Here is a 16,583-nt window from a genome sequence, read left to right on the forward strand (position 1 = left end):
ATGTGCCTAGAGACAGGATCTCACGAAACTTACTGCTCCAAACAGGGTTCCTTTTCAGAGTAGAAAATTATTTGATCAGGTGAGAAACACCATTTTCACCATTTACTCTAGCACTCAGTTTTTGGTTTGGGCAAATGGCCAGTCCTCAGGTTAAAGGCATTCCTAGCACAACAGGACATTGCTGAAGATATCTGGCACTCAAGCACAGAAATTGTGAAGAACAGGCTCGAGAAGAAGCCATGAGAGGGCACAGGACACGCTCCAGAGAGGTGCTGAGTGCCTGCCACTCCCACTGACTTTGTCACTTAGGCCTAGAATTTGTTTCATCTGCACAAGCAGCATTTTCAAAGTAATTCTGACGATTTAAGTGCTGACAATGTGCTCGGCCCTGTCTGCAGACAGCACGTAGTACAGATGGGCTTGATGCTGATAGACTAACCATTTCATAATGTTTGAAAGGGCAGCTACCAAGAATCTGTTGGCTTCCTGTTTACGTGTGAATGTGTGACTTTTGTTAGTTTTCTGTTGAACTTTATAGATGTTGCGCTAAATGCTTTTCAGTATGAAGTCACTCAGTGTTTGAATTTGGCACACTGATAGCGCACAAAAGCTATAATCCTGATGCATAACATCCGAGGTCGCATTGATTGCAGAAGCAATGAATTATCTGAATGCACATGATCGCTTGTAAGTCTGACTAGTTGTGCATGCAAAAAGATAATTTGCACGTGCAGTTATCAATTGCATATGCAAAGTAAGCAGCCTATTTGGATGCCGCAGAAGGTAACTAACCTCTTCAAAATCAGTCTCTCGTGACCTCACAGTTTACAAACTCTTGTAATTGTAATTAAGGAAGACCAGATGAGCCTGAGCTGCCATATCCTGCACCTTGTTCAGTCTGAGCCCGATCTGCCATTATTCTGCACCTGTTTAATCAATTACAGCAGTGCAAAAAGAATGCAAATACAAAGTTTTACACCCATTTTGCAGTACTGTAACTAACTGCACAAGGTAATGGAGAATCAGGCCCTCATGTTTGACCTCTGGTTAAATACTATGAAACAGAGTTCTGCACATCAAATCTCACACACCATTAAAGCAGTTCTAATTACACTTCCCCCCCCACCAAAAGGAAGAAAATCCACATTTTAAATTAAATCTCCGAGTAGTTTGCCTAATTAGGTAGTTTGGATGTTCCCTTATCCATAAGTTGTTAGTATTTGCTTATACTTCCACTGATATTAATTACACTTTACATATATTAAGACACAGGTCTTGCAAACTGAGAAGCTTATAACCGAAGATGAGTTCAACAAACATAGGACGCTAAGGGAATGAATATTAAAAAAGGGAAGGCCAGAGGGAGGATGGAGTTCATAGTACCAGATATTAGAACAGCTATGGTAACAAAGGATGTATCATAATTTAGTTCCATGTGGGGGGTTGTTTGTCTGGGAAAAGGTGAGTTTTTAAAAAGGGAATGGAGGGCAAGGGACTTGCGTAACAAAACACAGATCGAGCCACCACCTCTTGAAAAAGTTCTTTCACTGTATTTTGATTTTTGAGTCTTTCTGGCCCTGTCCCACCTGAGCTCCAAAAAGCAAAGACTCAAATGTGATTTGTATCAGTGTGATAGCTCCCTAACCCCCTTCTCAGAACATATGGTCCTGGGAACAAAAATATGCCAGTTATCGGAGAACAACAGCAGCAACAGGAGATGAGTTCTTCAGCCCACTCTTACAGGAGTGGTTCCACTTGGCCAAATTCAGCTCTGATGTAAGTAGAAGTAGCTTCACTGTGGTTACTGGAGCTCTATCTCTTAGCTGCCAAGCAGAAGAGGTCTTTGGCTCTCACAGAAAGGAATTTATTGTTTCATGCTTTGATAAGAAATGCTTATAGAATGTGTGACGTTCCCCTCTGGTGTTGTCTGGACCAGTGATCTGCTAGACCACTCCAATCCTTGACTCTGGGAGCCAGACCTACCCTGCTCTGCTGTGAGAGCCCCCACGCCTGGGCTGTTCACGCACAGCCTCTGGCATATAAGATGCTCCTTGGATTGTGCAGCTGAATGACACTAGCCAATATCTCTGGTTCCAGAAACTGGGCCGGCTCTACGTTTTTTGCCGCCCCCAAGCAGCAAAAAAAAAAAAGAAAAAGAAAAAGCCCTGCCGAATACGCCGCTGCTGGAGAGAACAGGACCATCGGAGGGAGCTGCCGCCGAATTGCCACCCACGGCGAGACCTGAGTCAGAAGAGTTGCCACTGAATTACCGCCGCGGGAAACAACGGAGAGGGGCTGCTACCGAATTGCCAGCAGGGCTGCTGCCGGAGTGCCGCCCCTTCAGCAGTGCCGCCCCAGGCACCAGCCTGCTTAGCTGGTGCCGAGAGCTGGCCCTGCCCAGAAACAACCCTCGGAGCATCCGTCTTGCAGTGTCCAGTTATGCCCACTGGACGCTGCAAGCTTATATAAGTTTGTCCATTTAACAAAGAAATTGATACGTACCAGGCTTGTTCTCCCAAGGAGAGTCTCTGACACGCTGCAAACCAAATACACTGCTTCAGGTAGAATAAACAAACATTTATTAACTATAAAGTCAGATTTAAGTGATTATAAGTCAAAGCATAACAAGTCAGATTTGGTCAAATGAAATAAAAGCAAAACACATTCTAAGCTGATCTTAACACTTTCAGTGTCCTTAAAAACTTAGATGCTTCTCAGGCTGGATCTTCAGCCAGGCTCTCCCCTTTGATCAGCGCTTCAGTTGCTTGGTGATGGTGGTGTCTGTAGATGTAGGTGGAAGAGCGAAAACATGGCACAATAACGCTCCCTTTTATCGTGTCCTTTCTTTCCTATTGGCTTTGCCTACCCGTACCCCTTCAGAGTCAGGTGAGCATTATCACATCGCAGTCCCAGACTGCCCAAAGAAGGGGGTGACTCCCTCGAGGGTCTAACAGATTCTTTTGTTGCTGCCTGAGCCAGTGTCCATTGTTCCTGTGAGGCTGGGCTGTCCCATCCATGCCCTGAACTGCCTCCCTGTTCTTGGAGAGTTCTGTCTGGGCTTGCTTTAAGCCACAAGACACATTTTCAGCCTCGTAACTATATACATGAAATGATAACCTACAACATCACTGTAACAATTACTATAACATCACTATAACAACCATGCTCAGTGCATTATGAGGCTTCTGAAGATACCCAACATGAGAAACTTTGCACTGGATACCATGCAATCATTTTATAAAGATGAACATGGGGGTGTCGGGTGCCCCCCGGAGGCCCAGAGCGTCACAGGCCGTACTCACTTTTTTCTTAAAAAGTGACATATTCGTATGTGTTAGTTTGTAATTAAGCAACTTAACCGCTTGGAAGCAACACATTTCTCTATCTTTGAAGCGCTGGTGATGGCGTGCCCTGAAGGTCCATCCACTCTAAGCTGTTGTCACGTGCAGTAACACTCCTGTTAATTTCAAGATCAGGAATGGAGTAATATTTCAGATTATGAATCTTCGAGGACTTCGGAATAAAGGTCTTCAGTATAACTTCCAAGGTCTTCAAAGCAACTCCCGACTTCTGTTTCTGTTTCACTGGTATAGGTACGAGCTCTCTGGAACACAAACACTGCTTTTAGCTACCAAATGGTAGGTGAAAAATGCTTTTGAGCTCCAGTTCATGACAGTTCAAAGTTCACTATGATTAAAAACACACAATTCAAAAATATATATTTTTGCTTGAGATTTAACCTCTGAAACTGGTGTATCCCAGGAGCAATGCACCCATTAACTCATCCAAGCAGTATGAAATTTTGCAGGCTGCAAAGTATGTCTCAGCAGGGGATAAATTGTGTAAAAGTTTATATCACAATTAACCCCGTTGCTGGTTGTGGCCATTTTGCTGACACATGTCACTTTTGTCACTGGCAATGTGAGATCCATTGACAAAGGTCACAAATCTAGCTTTGTATAATATTGCCTTAACTGGCAGAAGAAAAATGCTAAAGCATGGGCTGTGGGGAAAATGGCACTATCTTACTCCACAGATCTGCCCCAGGTGTATTTGGTGTCCTACCTAATTATTTTTGTTGCAAAATCAGTGCTTGACTACCATTTTTAACTCTGTCCTGTTAGCACTGCAGAGCTAATAAGGCTCCGAGAGGAGCAGTGTGGTGCACTATACCAGCATACAAAAGACTTGGGGTTCTATTCCTGGCTTGGCCACTGGCCTGCCGTAACCTTGGACAAGTCCTGTACAATCCTGGTCTCACTGACTTCATTGGGGATTTTGCCATAACTTCAGTGGGACCAGATTTTCACCCTTTTGTAAAGTGACAATGATACTTTCCCTCCTTGGTAAACTGCATTGAGATCTATGGAGGAAAAGCAGGATGAATAGTGTTAGGAGAGAGTGAGCGGGCTATCCATTATTTAAGAATTCTCTATATAAGAATGGTGGTGCCAAATTCTGACCTCTGAACCCCAAATGGACTTTCACAGGTGTAATTATGGATAGAATGCGGCCTTCTGAACCTTGATACATGAACCAAAAAGAACACAGTTGGACTTTCATGATCCCAAACTAAGTTTATAGGGCTGGCAGAGAGATAAAATATCTGTTTACTTGTAAGTTGAACAAAGTTGCCTTGGAGTCATTGAAACACAATAAATATGGAAACTGTGAATTGCCATTTTTACACAGGCCCCTTTCTGAGTTGAACCACACCCTAATGTTAAATATTTAAGAACTGAGGGGCAACACAATAATTGCACCCATTCTGGCAATCTCAGCAGAGACACCAAAATTGATCTGGCACAGAAGTGGTCCCATCAGAACAAACTAAAGCATGTCAGTGGGGTGGGAGGAAATTTGCTAGCTGCTCAGGTTGTATTGTAGTATATTGCTAAACACCAGCCTTCTGCCTCTAGGGCTCTCAATCTGGTTTCGTTCACCTGCATTAAATGTACTTTAAATAAAAAGACTGCTTCATAAACCCCAATGCTGCTCTCAGTAATGTAAAATGCTCTTTGTCTCATTTCACTTTTTCTAAAGATTGCTTAGCTGCTATGTTAATGTTTGCTATTTCTCTTATTCTAAAATCAGTTTGTCATACCCAGTCATGTTATTTTCCACAGTTGACTTTACTTTAATTAAAAACAAACTGAAGGCTTATACAATAATCTCTTAAGCCTGTTTCCTTGATCAGACTGTGGAATAACAAAGGAAAACTTTTCAGAGGATGGCGGGAAATTAGAAGCAAGTTACTATACAAAATTCTCCATGAAAAGCCAAGGCCAAGTTACATCTTATCTGTAAGGCAATTATATTTTTTCAGGAATAGCAAACATAAGAAGGCAAAAAAACTACTTAATATTAAGTCCAAAGGATCTCTCATCAGTTTTCACAAAGTAAATCAGGTCAGAAGACCGAAGTTACATGGTGTTTGCATCTGTGCCAACACAGGGCTATCTATCTATGGTACTTCCATATCCCACATTAGTGTAATATCTGAGTGCTCACAATCTATAATGTACTTATTCTCACAACATCCTTGAGAGGCCATTGTCCCTATTTTACAGGCGGGGAACTGAAACACAGAGAGACTAAGGGTATGTACATTGCAATCAGGGGCGTGATTGCAGCTGGAGTAGACATATCTGAACTAGGTTTACTCTGGCTAGCTTGGGTACAAACGGCAGTTGCAGCCCAGGCCCAGGACCCTGGGTACCTACTCGGACAGCTAGCTCATGCTGCAGTCCACGCTGCCACTAGTACTAATGGTTCACTGCCATTAGTACCCAAGCTGGCTAGATTAAAGCTATTCAGGCATGTAACGTACTACGCTCATACCTCCGATTGCAATGCCCTGTTTGACTTGCCCAAGAAGTTGGTGGCAGAGCAGGCAATTGAACCTAGAGTTCCCAGCTAGTACCATAACCACTGGATCATCCTTCCTCCCTTGAATGTTACCTGGAATACATTCTTTAGTGCTTTGTCCATTCAGGTTTAAGTTTCCTATGGGATGGACTTTTCCAGCACTTCGCACCATTCCTCCACCACATACATCTTGCTGTCAGCAAATGTTTCCAGATAAATCTGCCTAGGTTTTCCCTTTCTTCATTTCATCAGATTAGTCCTAGTTACATCACTTGTACTATCCTGAACAAATCTGCCACTCGAACTCCACTTCACTGTTCAGGAGACAGCTCCTTTCCCCACTGAAGCTATGGCATCATCTGTAGCAATCTGGGCTCACACTGGAACACAGTAAATGGACTTTGTGGGCACAGCTTCCAAAAGTGAATTCTAAATCGTAAGTGCAAATCCTACAGCTGACTAGGCAAGCTGGCGCTCTGGCCTTCCAATGGGTAGCTTGCTAGGCATCTAAGTGCCTGTTTGCCTGAGCAAATGTATGATTTGGGTGCACATTTACCTTGAAAATCTGGCTATTTCTCTCAAATCCGGAAGGAATGTATATGGCTTCCCCTGTGCTACCCAGAAGGAGACACTGCAGCAGATTTCCATTCTGCAACACAGTGGGCAAGCTACAGGCATGGCAGGACGTTATCATGCCTCACATTAGAAGGTAGTAGCAGGCCACATCCACTGCTCTTCCCTCCCCCCCACCACCCACCCACCCACCCACCCACACAACTGCAGCCAGCCCTAGTCTAGCTACAGATATTTCTTCAAGCAAGCAAAGTCTACTACACAGGCATGGTTCTTTTACCAGGATTTGGCCTTATACTTTTAACTTTGTGGCTTATTTTTAGTGTGTATTTAATACAGTAGAGCTATGTAATACATAGGGCCACCCTTTAGGATTTCACACAAATATACAATGCACAAACAGGGCTCGGTCACAAGTCTTCTCTAAAGTCAACAGATCTTTGCTAATTTAAACCAGTTTTAGAGTCTGGCCACAGTTGCCATAATTGCACACCCAACCTCACCAACTGCAGGTGCAAATGGCTCATTCAGTTTCTAACTCGGCTTTTTGTGCTTGCAGTTAGGATTGTCTGATTATTGCATTAATTGCACACACAAATTATGTGCACACATTTCTGCATGCACTAGTCTGGAAATGTGGCTCACAAGTAATATTTACATGGGAAGTTATGAACAGCAGGAAGGGAGTTCTTAATCAGAGCAATGTTAGTTGCTCTCCAGGAGGACAATACAAAAGAAAGACATACTTAACATATGTCTAGGAAAGAGGCAGCAGCCAAAGACTGTTAATTGTCTCCTCTGTGCAAATAACGTAAATACATTTCTTTTACCTGATAGCTTTTATTTAAAAACAGATTTTTTAAACTGTTTTGGGGTGTTGGAATTGGTGGAAATAGTCTGCTCCATACGTGATACCTGTGGAAACAGTAAAGCAGGTTTATGAAAGAAATCAGTTGGTTTCTTCACTCTACCATGATTAACAATGGTTTGATTCCCAGGGACATACACTCAACTCGCCTGCCCCAACTCCTACTCAGATTGTGACTCCTGACCCAGGGAGGAGAGCTGGGGGGCTACTCACCTGCTAGTAAATGGCTGAGGCCAGAGCAATGAGGGAGGAGACTCCACTCACCCCTAATGACTGGCCAGAGCAGCTGGCCTAGCACGCTGTGGGTAGTGAAGTGCCACGCAGTGGAAAATAATGCAATAACTTACGCTTTCCCCAGGGCAAAGGGGAGGGAATGTGACTCGGTGCCATAATCTGTTCTCTGAGGTGCTGCTGGGATGGTGCCGCTATAATCCATGTGCCTAATAGAGAGAGACCTCTTTAAGAGATCTATAGACAAGGGGGGACAGGGTGGGGGTTTAGGAATAACTAGGTCATTGGTGCTTGGTAAATGCAAAATTAGCAAGCCACACCCAGAAGTTCCTGAAATTGGGTGTAGTTTGGGGTATGCTCAATAGGTTCCTTGTAGCTGGACTCCATTGCAGGTAAGTAGTCAGAGCTTCTGCTTTGCAAAAGCCCATGTGGCCTGTATGCCATGTACCCTTTGGGTGGACTTCACTTACCTTCTCCAGTGCCTCAAAAAAACCATCTCCCCTAGGAAAGCATATGGAGACCTAGAATTCAGTTGCTGAAAATTTTCAGCAAGGCTTGCACAGGGTCAACCTCCCCAAACCAAGTCTAAAAGGAATGAACTTAATTCTCAAGTATTAACTTTATATAATCTTATAATGCTAAAGAAACATAAGAAGAACAATTTCTGCATTATAACAAGGCTACTTTAATCTTCACAGTTATACACAAACATAAATAAAACAAAGTAAGGCTAAACAGGTCTGTCCCCACAGAAACACAGTGAGAAGTAACTCAAAAGCTTAGGTTGAATTTATCAGAGGCTCAGTTACAGTCTTTGATCACCAAAATGAAAATCTACAGTGTCTGCTGAGAAAAAAGCACTATCTTGCTTTCCTAATCAAATACGAGGATCCCACTGCACTATGACTTGCAGAGCCGACCAAAGATTAGATTAAAATCCTGCAACCCCTATGGAACAGTATCAAGATCCTTACACCCAACTTCGATGCTGAGGCTCAATGTTCCACTTTCACCCAGCCTGGTAATCCACCCACTCTGCAATATGGACACAGGCTCACACACTTGAGTGCTGATAGTTCTCCACTACCTTCCCACAATTCCCCTTTTCTGCCCAGGACAGACATGATCCTGTGATCTCCGTGACAAAATTATATTCTTAATATACATGATCTAATTGTCCGTTCCATCACATGCTGATATGATTTAAGTGAAATGACACTGGTTTAAAACCAGTGCAACAATTAGCATAGTCTTTGTTGATTAGATGCTCAGCTAGCATTACATCTGCACCACTTTCAGCTGTGTTGGTTGGGGTCAAGGTGAGAACTGCCTGTTTCTGTTTCACTCTGTTATGTGCTGCTTAAGGAAGAGGCAGTCCTGTACCATTCCCACTAAGCTACTGATAGTTTTATTTTATCACCACTGTCTCAGTTCATCTGGTTGGTTGAACTCTTCCATGACCATCACTTTGCCCTTTTCAAAAGCCTCTTTGGTTCCTGCCAAGCTCTTATTATCCCATTATTCCTTCTGAGCAAATTATCTACAGTAAATTCCTGCTACTAACTTATTCCCTTTCATGTTGCCCACTTGGGCTCTTAATTATACCCCACAGATAGCTCCTCCAAAGTCTTCCATGACTATCATGCGGTATTGTAGTTGGTAGACATGCCCTAGCTAAAATGGCTACTGCCTCAGTAGGTAAATGTTACAACACGTATTTGTGCTTAGCTAATTATTTAGTGATGTGATGATGAAAATTACACATCACAAAAGGGAAGACTGGGAATATTGAAAACACAATGAAGTCTTTTCACAGTTGTACAGGCTATAACTTTATGCCTGAGGCGTGTGGCCAAGGAATCATTGGGAATGTGGGAGAAAGAGGATTTCCTAAGAAAGAGATTTCTAAGGGGACCTAGGCACTTCCTCTTCCTTACCAAGGAGAAAAGATGGAACATTCTGCAACCTATTTTGAACACGGCGTCACAAAATGATTCGGAATGTGCATGTCAACCCCTGAAGTGTGGCTCAGCTGGAGTCACTCGGGGGGGAGGGGGCGGGCAGTTGCAGCTGGGGATCCAGCTAAGGGATGGGACACAGCTGACTGGAGATAGTACTGTTGTACATGCTGCTATCATTTCAGCTCTTGGCAGGTGAGTTACTTGTACCACAAAGGGAATATCGTCACAGCACAGTTAACTCGGGAGATTGGCAGCCGGTCTGAGCACTTATGTTGTCCCAGCCCAGGTGTGAGCAGCCATGCTGCAAAGCCCCCTACCCTAGTTCCTGGGGATGTTTACATTGCAATGAAAGACCCGTGGCATGGCCACAGCTGGCCTGGGTGGGTTGACTTAGGCTGCAGGGCTGTAAAATCTGCAGTGTAGATGTTGGGGCTCAGGCTTAACCCTCCCACCTCATGGGGGGTCTCAGAACCTGGGCTCCAGCCCAAGCTCAAACATGCTATTTTTCAACTGACCTAGACTCTGACACTTGGCGCCATGGGGTTTTTTTATCACAGCGTAGACATACCTCACTGGTGCTGCACTCATGCGTGTGTGTGGCTAGGACTTCAGAGACCTATCCCATGTTCACTGAACTGAAGTAAGCTGACCTGCTCTATAATTCCTCCCCAGTGAATTGTGAGAGAACATGTCTGTCCTGGGCACAAAAGGAGAATTGTGGGAAGGTAGTGGAGGACTATCAGCATTCAAATGAGTGAGCCTGTGTCCATATTGCAGAGTGGGTGGATTACCAGCCTGGGTGAAAGTGGAACTGCAGTTCTAACCCACACCTCTAACCATACCAGCTAGCCCAGGTTTAAGTCCCCATGAAATTTGGATTGGAGGTTTTGTGTGTGGCTAGGAGGGAAATTAGGGCCAACTCCCAAGTTAACTCTGTACTGGGAATATACAATGCAAAAACACCCCCCTGAGCGGTCCAAGTTTCTGCGCTGTAAAGTGGCAGTGTAGACAGTGCTACAGAGCTGGACCCGCGCTCCCAGTGTTGGGAGCTATTCCCCTCGTGGAAGTGGCTTTTTTACAGCACTGGGCTCTTTCCCAGCACTGGAGCTGCTATGGCAGCACTTCAACATCGGCTGTGTAGACATACCCAAAGTGATTCTTTTTACAACCTGTGCTTTTAGTTTGACAAAAGAAACTTTGGGGGAAGGAAGTCAGCTGAAGACTCATCAGGCGAGCAACTAATTTAGGAGCCATTAAAGAAATTAACAGGCAGTTAGTGGATTCAAGGACAGTGCTTGAATTACTGCGAGCATTTTTATTGTGAACCTAATGGTTGCTGCTTGATATATCTCTTAGGGAGAAGAGTTTGTAATTACATTATTGATTCTTTGAATCATCATTGATGAACTGACTTCCTCATTGATTTATGATTCTCTTCCTTGATTTCTGAATACTGCCACTGAAATCCAAACTATTTCTGGCTTTGTTCACACAATGTCTTTGGAAGGTTGGCTACAAGGGCATCCATGGGCTCTAATATTAAAAAGAAGCTGCTATAAAATACTTGCCAAACCAGTCCTAGAGAATATTTAAATGCTAATGGGTATAAGTCCATACTGGCTTGGTTTTCTGGTGGTGCTGAGCACCTTTGCCTCCCAGCGAAGTCAGTGAAAATCAGGCCACATGTACAGGCGCCTAAATATGGATTTCAGGTGCCTGGTTTTCGACCACAAGTTTGAAAATACTGGCCTTTGTCTTTAACCATGAAAGATGGTTTCTCTGAGCAGCTTTTGTTGGGTCTCAAGGTGGCATTCTTCTATGGAGATAAATGGCCACCAGGGTCCATCTTACTGAGGACTGAGCAAAGTAGATAAGGTAGCTTCCCAACAGTCCATCTCACACTGAGACAGTTTCAGTCCCTCTTTCAACACATGGCTTTGGAATTTGAGATTAAATTGTTCATTCTCCTAAACTTCCTTAAATTCACTGAACAACTATTATTATTTAATCAATATTCTTGATATGTATTAATCATGTTTAATACCAAAATAAAAGCCCTTTGAGTACCGAATAATGCATTTAATAATTCCTCATGCAAATGTAATCTAGGCGAATTAGTTATTGCCTAAGCAAAAATACTTACTTTCTGCATATTATAGCAACAAGCAATGCCATGGAACATATGGATACTATAAGCGCAATGAGAACCGTGTAGGTCTTGGAGTCTACAGGAGTCCTTGGCTGGTTTTTTCCTGGATTTAAAAAAAAAAGGATGATTTTTTTCCCTTTGAAGAAAACACATTGGGAAAAATTCTTCCAGTAGATAAGCCCTTGGAACCAAGTTTACTTCATTCAGTGGGTTTACATGGATGTATCTGAGATCACAATTTATATCTCTCCATATAAAATCTTTTATACCTATGACTGGGGAACAATCTGTAGCAAATTAAGCATTAAGAACTTCTTCCACGTGGCTAGGTTTCAATTTATGCATAGAAGAAAGCAAGCAAGCTAAGAACTGGCATGAATCAGGGCCACAATCATTATCAGTGCAGTGCACCCTGCTTTGTTAACATACTGAGTTGTGCAATTCCACACAACAGGCAAATATGTCTGAGGCTGCAATAAAGAGACAGTTTGCTTATAATCGTGGTCACAAAGAACTTGTTTTCCGTTAAACCACCCTTCAGTTATTTATTTTAATCCTTTCAAGCCAGGAGTTGGATTTTCCTGGCTTAATAGCCAGGGCCAATAAAACATGCAGTGAGACCACCAATTTTTCTTTGAAGTCTGTTGTTAATCCTCCCTCAGGAAGAATGTCACTGCTCCAAGTGCCTGGGGGCAGAAACACCTATTGTATTAAGGACAATGTTCCTGTTTGACAAAGGTGTTCCTGATGTCACATTTCACCACTCTGATCTACATAAAGAAAACATTTACATTTGAACATTTAGATTTTAAAGTTTTCCCACTCCCCGTATGCCTATGAAAACGGCACGCAGCCGATATCAAGGTGACAGAATGACTGTCACTGAATAATTGAAAGGATATAAATTGGTCAGCAGCACAATACTCAGGTTTCAAGAAGAAATAATATTCACCTTTGGAACCGATTCTTTTCTGTACAATGAAGGCCTAAGTGTCTAAGCCTGCAGATCTTATGGGAGGAGTCACCCTGTAGTCATTGTAACAGCCGTGTTAGTCTGTATTCGCAAAAAGAAAAGGAGTACTTGTGGCACCTTAGAGACTAACCAATTTATTTGAGCATAAGCTTTCATGAGCTACAGCTCACTTCATCACTTCAGTATGCATCCGATGAAGTGAGCTGTAGCTCACGAAAGCTTATGATCAAATAAATTGGTTAGTCTCTAAGGTGCCACAAGTACTCCTTTCCTGTAGTCATTGGGACTATTTTTGTGGGTATGGAGTGCTCACATGAGAAACGATTGCAGGATTGGGGCCTGTGCCATTGCAGCTTGTCGACCTGGGCAAACGTGCATATTAATTACTGCCATTGATTTAAATAGTTTTTTTTTAAATTTTGGTTACAATTATACTTCCAAGAAAATGAGGTCTAAGGCCAAGCTGTGCTTGGTGCAAGTCTGGGAGGGTGGGGTGGAAAGTGGCACTAAGATGCATTTACATTTTCTTAGTCCTAAAACTGGAGTGAGCTACTCCTGGTTCCCAGCACATAGTAGAGTAGTCCTGAAGCTTCTGTGGGTTTTTTTTTGGCTGCCTTTGATCCTAAAGAGCCATAAGATAAGGCAGGAATCAGGAATACAAATTTCTGTTTGTAAACAAGAAAAACCTAGCAACCTTAACAGACACTGAATTAAGTTTGTTTTGGAGAATTTCCTTGGGTTTTTAGGTTTTAAATGAATAATCCTGGTGAGACATCTGGGTACATTTTTAGTTTTTTCATCAGTTTGAATATGTTTCATGTTTGCAATTAGTGATGCAACATATGAGGTTGCAAGTTCAAGTTCTGCAAAAAACATGTGAAACCAGCTCTCCAGGGACTCACTTGGCACATAAACAGTTCATTGATGTAGGCTAGTTCATGTCTAATAAGTTCTCCACAGACAAGCAGACTAAAATTTACCCAGTTATCCTCTGCAGATCCAACATTTGCCAAAGTTACCAGTGTGCTACCTGAGACAAGGCAGTATTTCCTCATACTTCAAATAAGAAGTAAGGGCCCAGCTAATGGCAGCTGAAAGAACTTAACACAGGGCCTTAACCATGGCAACTCAGATACTGTGCATGTGGAAATTGTAGGCCCAATTTTGACCCTTGCTCCAGTAGGTTCTCAAACTGGGAGGGCGTGGAATGTATTCGGTGGGGGGCGGGGAGAAGTTTTAGGAGAGCAGTGGCTGGGCATCCAGCTCTGAAAGCAGTGCAGAAATAAGGGTGGCATGGTGTAGTATTGTCATCCTTACTTCTGCTTTGCTGCTGGTGGTGGTGCTGCCTTCAGAGCTGGGCACCCCACCAGCAGCCACGGCTCCCCGCTCTGTCCTAAGACCTAGGGTGGCCATATCTGTATTTGTGGGCCAGGAACAGGGTGTGTGTGTGTGGGGGGGTTAAACTACTACAGACACAAAGAATGGGGGGTGCAATCAAATAAGTTTAAGAACCATTGGCTTATAGGACCTATAAATGAGTCACAAAGGGCTGAGCCCCAGAATGGAAACAGATTAGGGCTGATGTAAGCAACCCTATACTGACTTCCTTCATTTTGTGAGCACAGCTTGGTCAGCACCAGAGCATGAATTGTAGTTGCATAGCACTGCTGTGGCCCCATTTCTGAAGGACACTCTGTTATCAGGAGCTGGGTGAAGGTACCCAGTGAATTCATTAGAGCCAAGTAGGCACATTAACACATTAATGTTCATTAGATAATAGGTGTAAAGGCATTGAAGAGTTTGGTAAACAGGAGAGAGCAAAGTGAAGAACATTTTTTTAAAAAAGAAAATCAGGAAGTAAAAAAATATAACTCCAAAGATAAGAGAGCGAGGGGATGGCTGAGAACAAACAGTCGATAATGTGTTATGATATGATAACTGCTACTTCTATGAGAACATGTTCAGCAATCAGGAAATGCAGTATCAAGTGGATCCGATCTAGGCAAATTAATGCTTTCCAAAGATACTAACCTTCACAGACTCCCGTGGGAGTTCAGGTAACTTCTAATAAGGAGTACCTGACCTCACCATTCGCTTTGACTTTTGGCTTTAGCACACCAGCACCCACATCACTGGGCGGGGGGGAGGGGCGGAGGAGGCAGGTATGTGTCATATTTAAAGAATTAAACAGCTAGCAGGACATGCTGATTTCTTCCTGTGTGATGCATGTCAGACCCAGCTGTGCCAGCTCAGGCTAGGATCTTGTCATATTTCACATGGAGAGCAAAACTGCCCCAGGCTAGTAATTATATGGAGACACCTAAGGAAACTGCAGGTTACTACAACAGGTAGATTCAGGAGGTGGCATTCGTTTTTCTGAAATAGTATTGCACCAATCATGTCTATACTTGCCATTTAAAGCAGAAAAAGTCCCTTTTTTGCGCAAAAACCATGGGAGCATCTACACTTGCCAAAGACTTTTTGCAGTAAAAATCAGAAGTTTCACCGCAAAGAGAAAAACATCTCCATGAGAGGCGTGCAGCTCTTACTGGTGATGCTTTTGTGGTGATGTGCAAGTGAAGACACGTTCTTCCTGTTTACACAGCTTTTAGCCTCCACAGGATATCCCACAATGCTAGGTGTCCACTCTGGCAGCAGCTCTGCTGCTGTGATGCCAGGTAAACAGACATCCACCCCTCCCCCTGTAAAGCCCCGGGAACTTTGAAACTCCCCTTCCTGTTTTATTGCAAGCGCTCATTTATCTTCTGGCCAGGTGACAATGGCTGCTCCACTGAGCAAACGATCCCCCGCTTGGAGCAGTGCTGAGCGACTGGAGCTGATCCGTGTTTGGGGAGAGGAGGCTGTGCAGGGACCCAGGGTGCCCCGCGATCACCCCACCCCCACCCTTCCCACAAGACCCATCGTCAAACTGGAGAGCGCTGCACTGTGGGATAGCTGCCCTGATCCGCAATGGAAGTGCTGCAAATGTAAAAACTCTCTGACGCCTTTGGAAGTAAGTGAGTACACAAACCAGCGCTTTTCTTTCTCTGGTTCACTATCACCATTGAGACTGATAGTGCAAAAACTCTGCAAGTGTAGACATAGCCAATGCTCCAACATGGTATCAGTAGGCAGGAAGGAGCACTATACACTCCCCTAGGACCATGATTTCAGAGGTGCCAAGCATGCACAGCCCTCATGGACTTCAAAAAGAGCTGTGGGTGTAGTTCAATGAATCCTTTTCAACCAGCTCTAAAATTTGAACCAGTCAGTTTCACTTTCTGGTTCTCATGTATTAGCAATACAATAGCATTTGTGTTCACGGCACCATGTATATTTTTAGTAAGCTGTTTTTATTGATTCTTTTAATTAAAACCTGAATTTGGGATCTACACTATTTTCAAGTGTTCTTTCAAACAAATTTTTCATTTATCCACAAATATCTTTATGAATGGAACCCATATTCTGGACTATCCAGAGGTAGCAAGGAGTAGCAACAATTAAAGGGTCAATGTACGTCCTCAGATACACTTGCATGGCTTCCACTGAAGTTAATGGTAGCTGTACATGTGCATGATTAAACAGAATTTGGCCTTCAATAACATATGTATTAAAGTAACTGTTAGACAACAAAGACATTTTGATTCTTACCAATATAAAGAGGTTCAGTCCAATCACTCCAAAATCCTTCGGTACACCATGATTGATGATTAGCTCTAATCTGTATGGAGTATCTGCAGGTGTCATCAATCCTTAAACTGAAACTATTTAACTCGGTTTCCAATATCTGTTAAAAACAACATAACTCTGTCATAGATTTCTTAAGACTAATAAGGTCAAGACAGCAACACTTAAATTGCTCCAGTTACTAAACTTCAGAAGTAAATTTACAATATTTGCTTTAGGCATAGATATAAGCATTGTTACAAATTGATTATTGTGTTTGTTCTTCTTTTAAAT

General features: G+C 43.1%; 1 protein-coding gene across 2 annotated transcripts in view; it reads right to left on the bottom strand.

The window, feature by feature from the left end:
- Positions 1–2,562: 2,562 nt before the first annotated feature.
- Positions 2,563–16,583, bottom strand: part of IL5RA (interleukin 5 receptor subunit alpha) — a 28,100-nt gene continuing 14,079 nt past the window's right edge. For both annotated transcript variants that reach the window (XM_077821681.1, XM_077821680.1), the window contains exons 8-11: positions 16,275–16,410; positions 11,645–11,753; positions 7,272–7,356; positions 2,563–3,604 (exon numbers count right to left, since the gene is read on the bottom strand). In XM_077821681.1, coding sequence (XP_077677807.1) covers positions 3,497–3,604; positions 7,272–7,356; positions 11,645–11,753; positions 16,275–16,410 — 438 coding nt within the window. In that variant the 3' untranslated portion in view covers positions 2,563–3,496. The remainder of the gene's footprint in view (positions 3,605–7,271; positions 7,357–11,644; positions 11,754–16,274; positions 16,411–16,583) is intronic.

The sequence above is a fragment of the Eretmochelys imbricata genome, chromosome 7 (genome assembly GCF_965152235.1).
Source record: "Eretmochelys imbricata isolate rEreImb1 chromosome 7, rEreImb1.hap1, whole genome shotgun sequence".
Lineage (NCBI taxonomy): Eukaryota > Metazoa > Chordata > Testudines > Cheloniidae > Eretmochelys > Eretmochelys imbricata.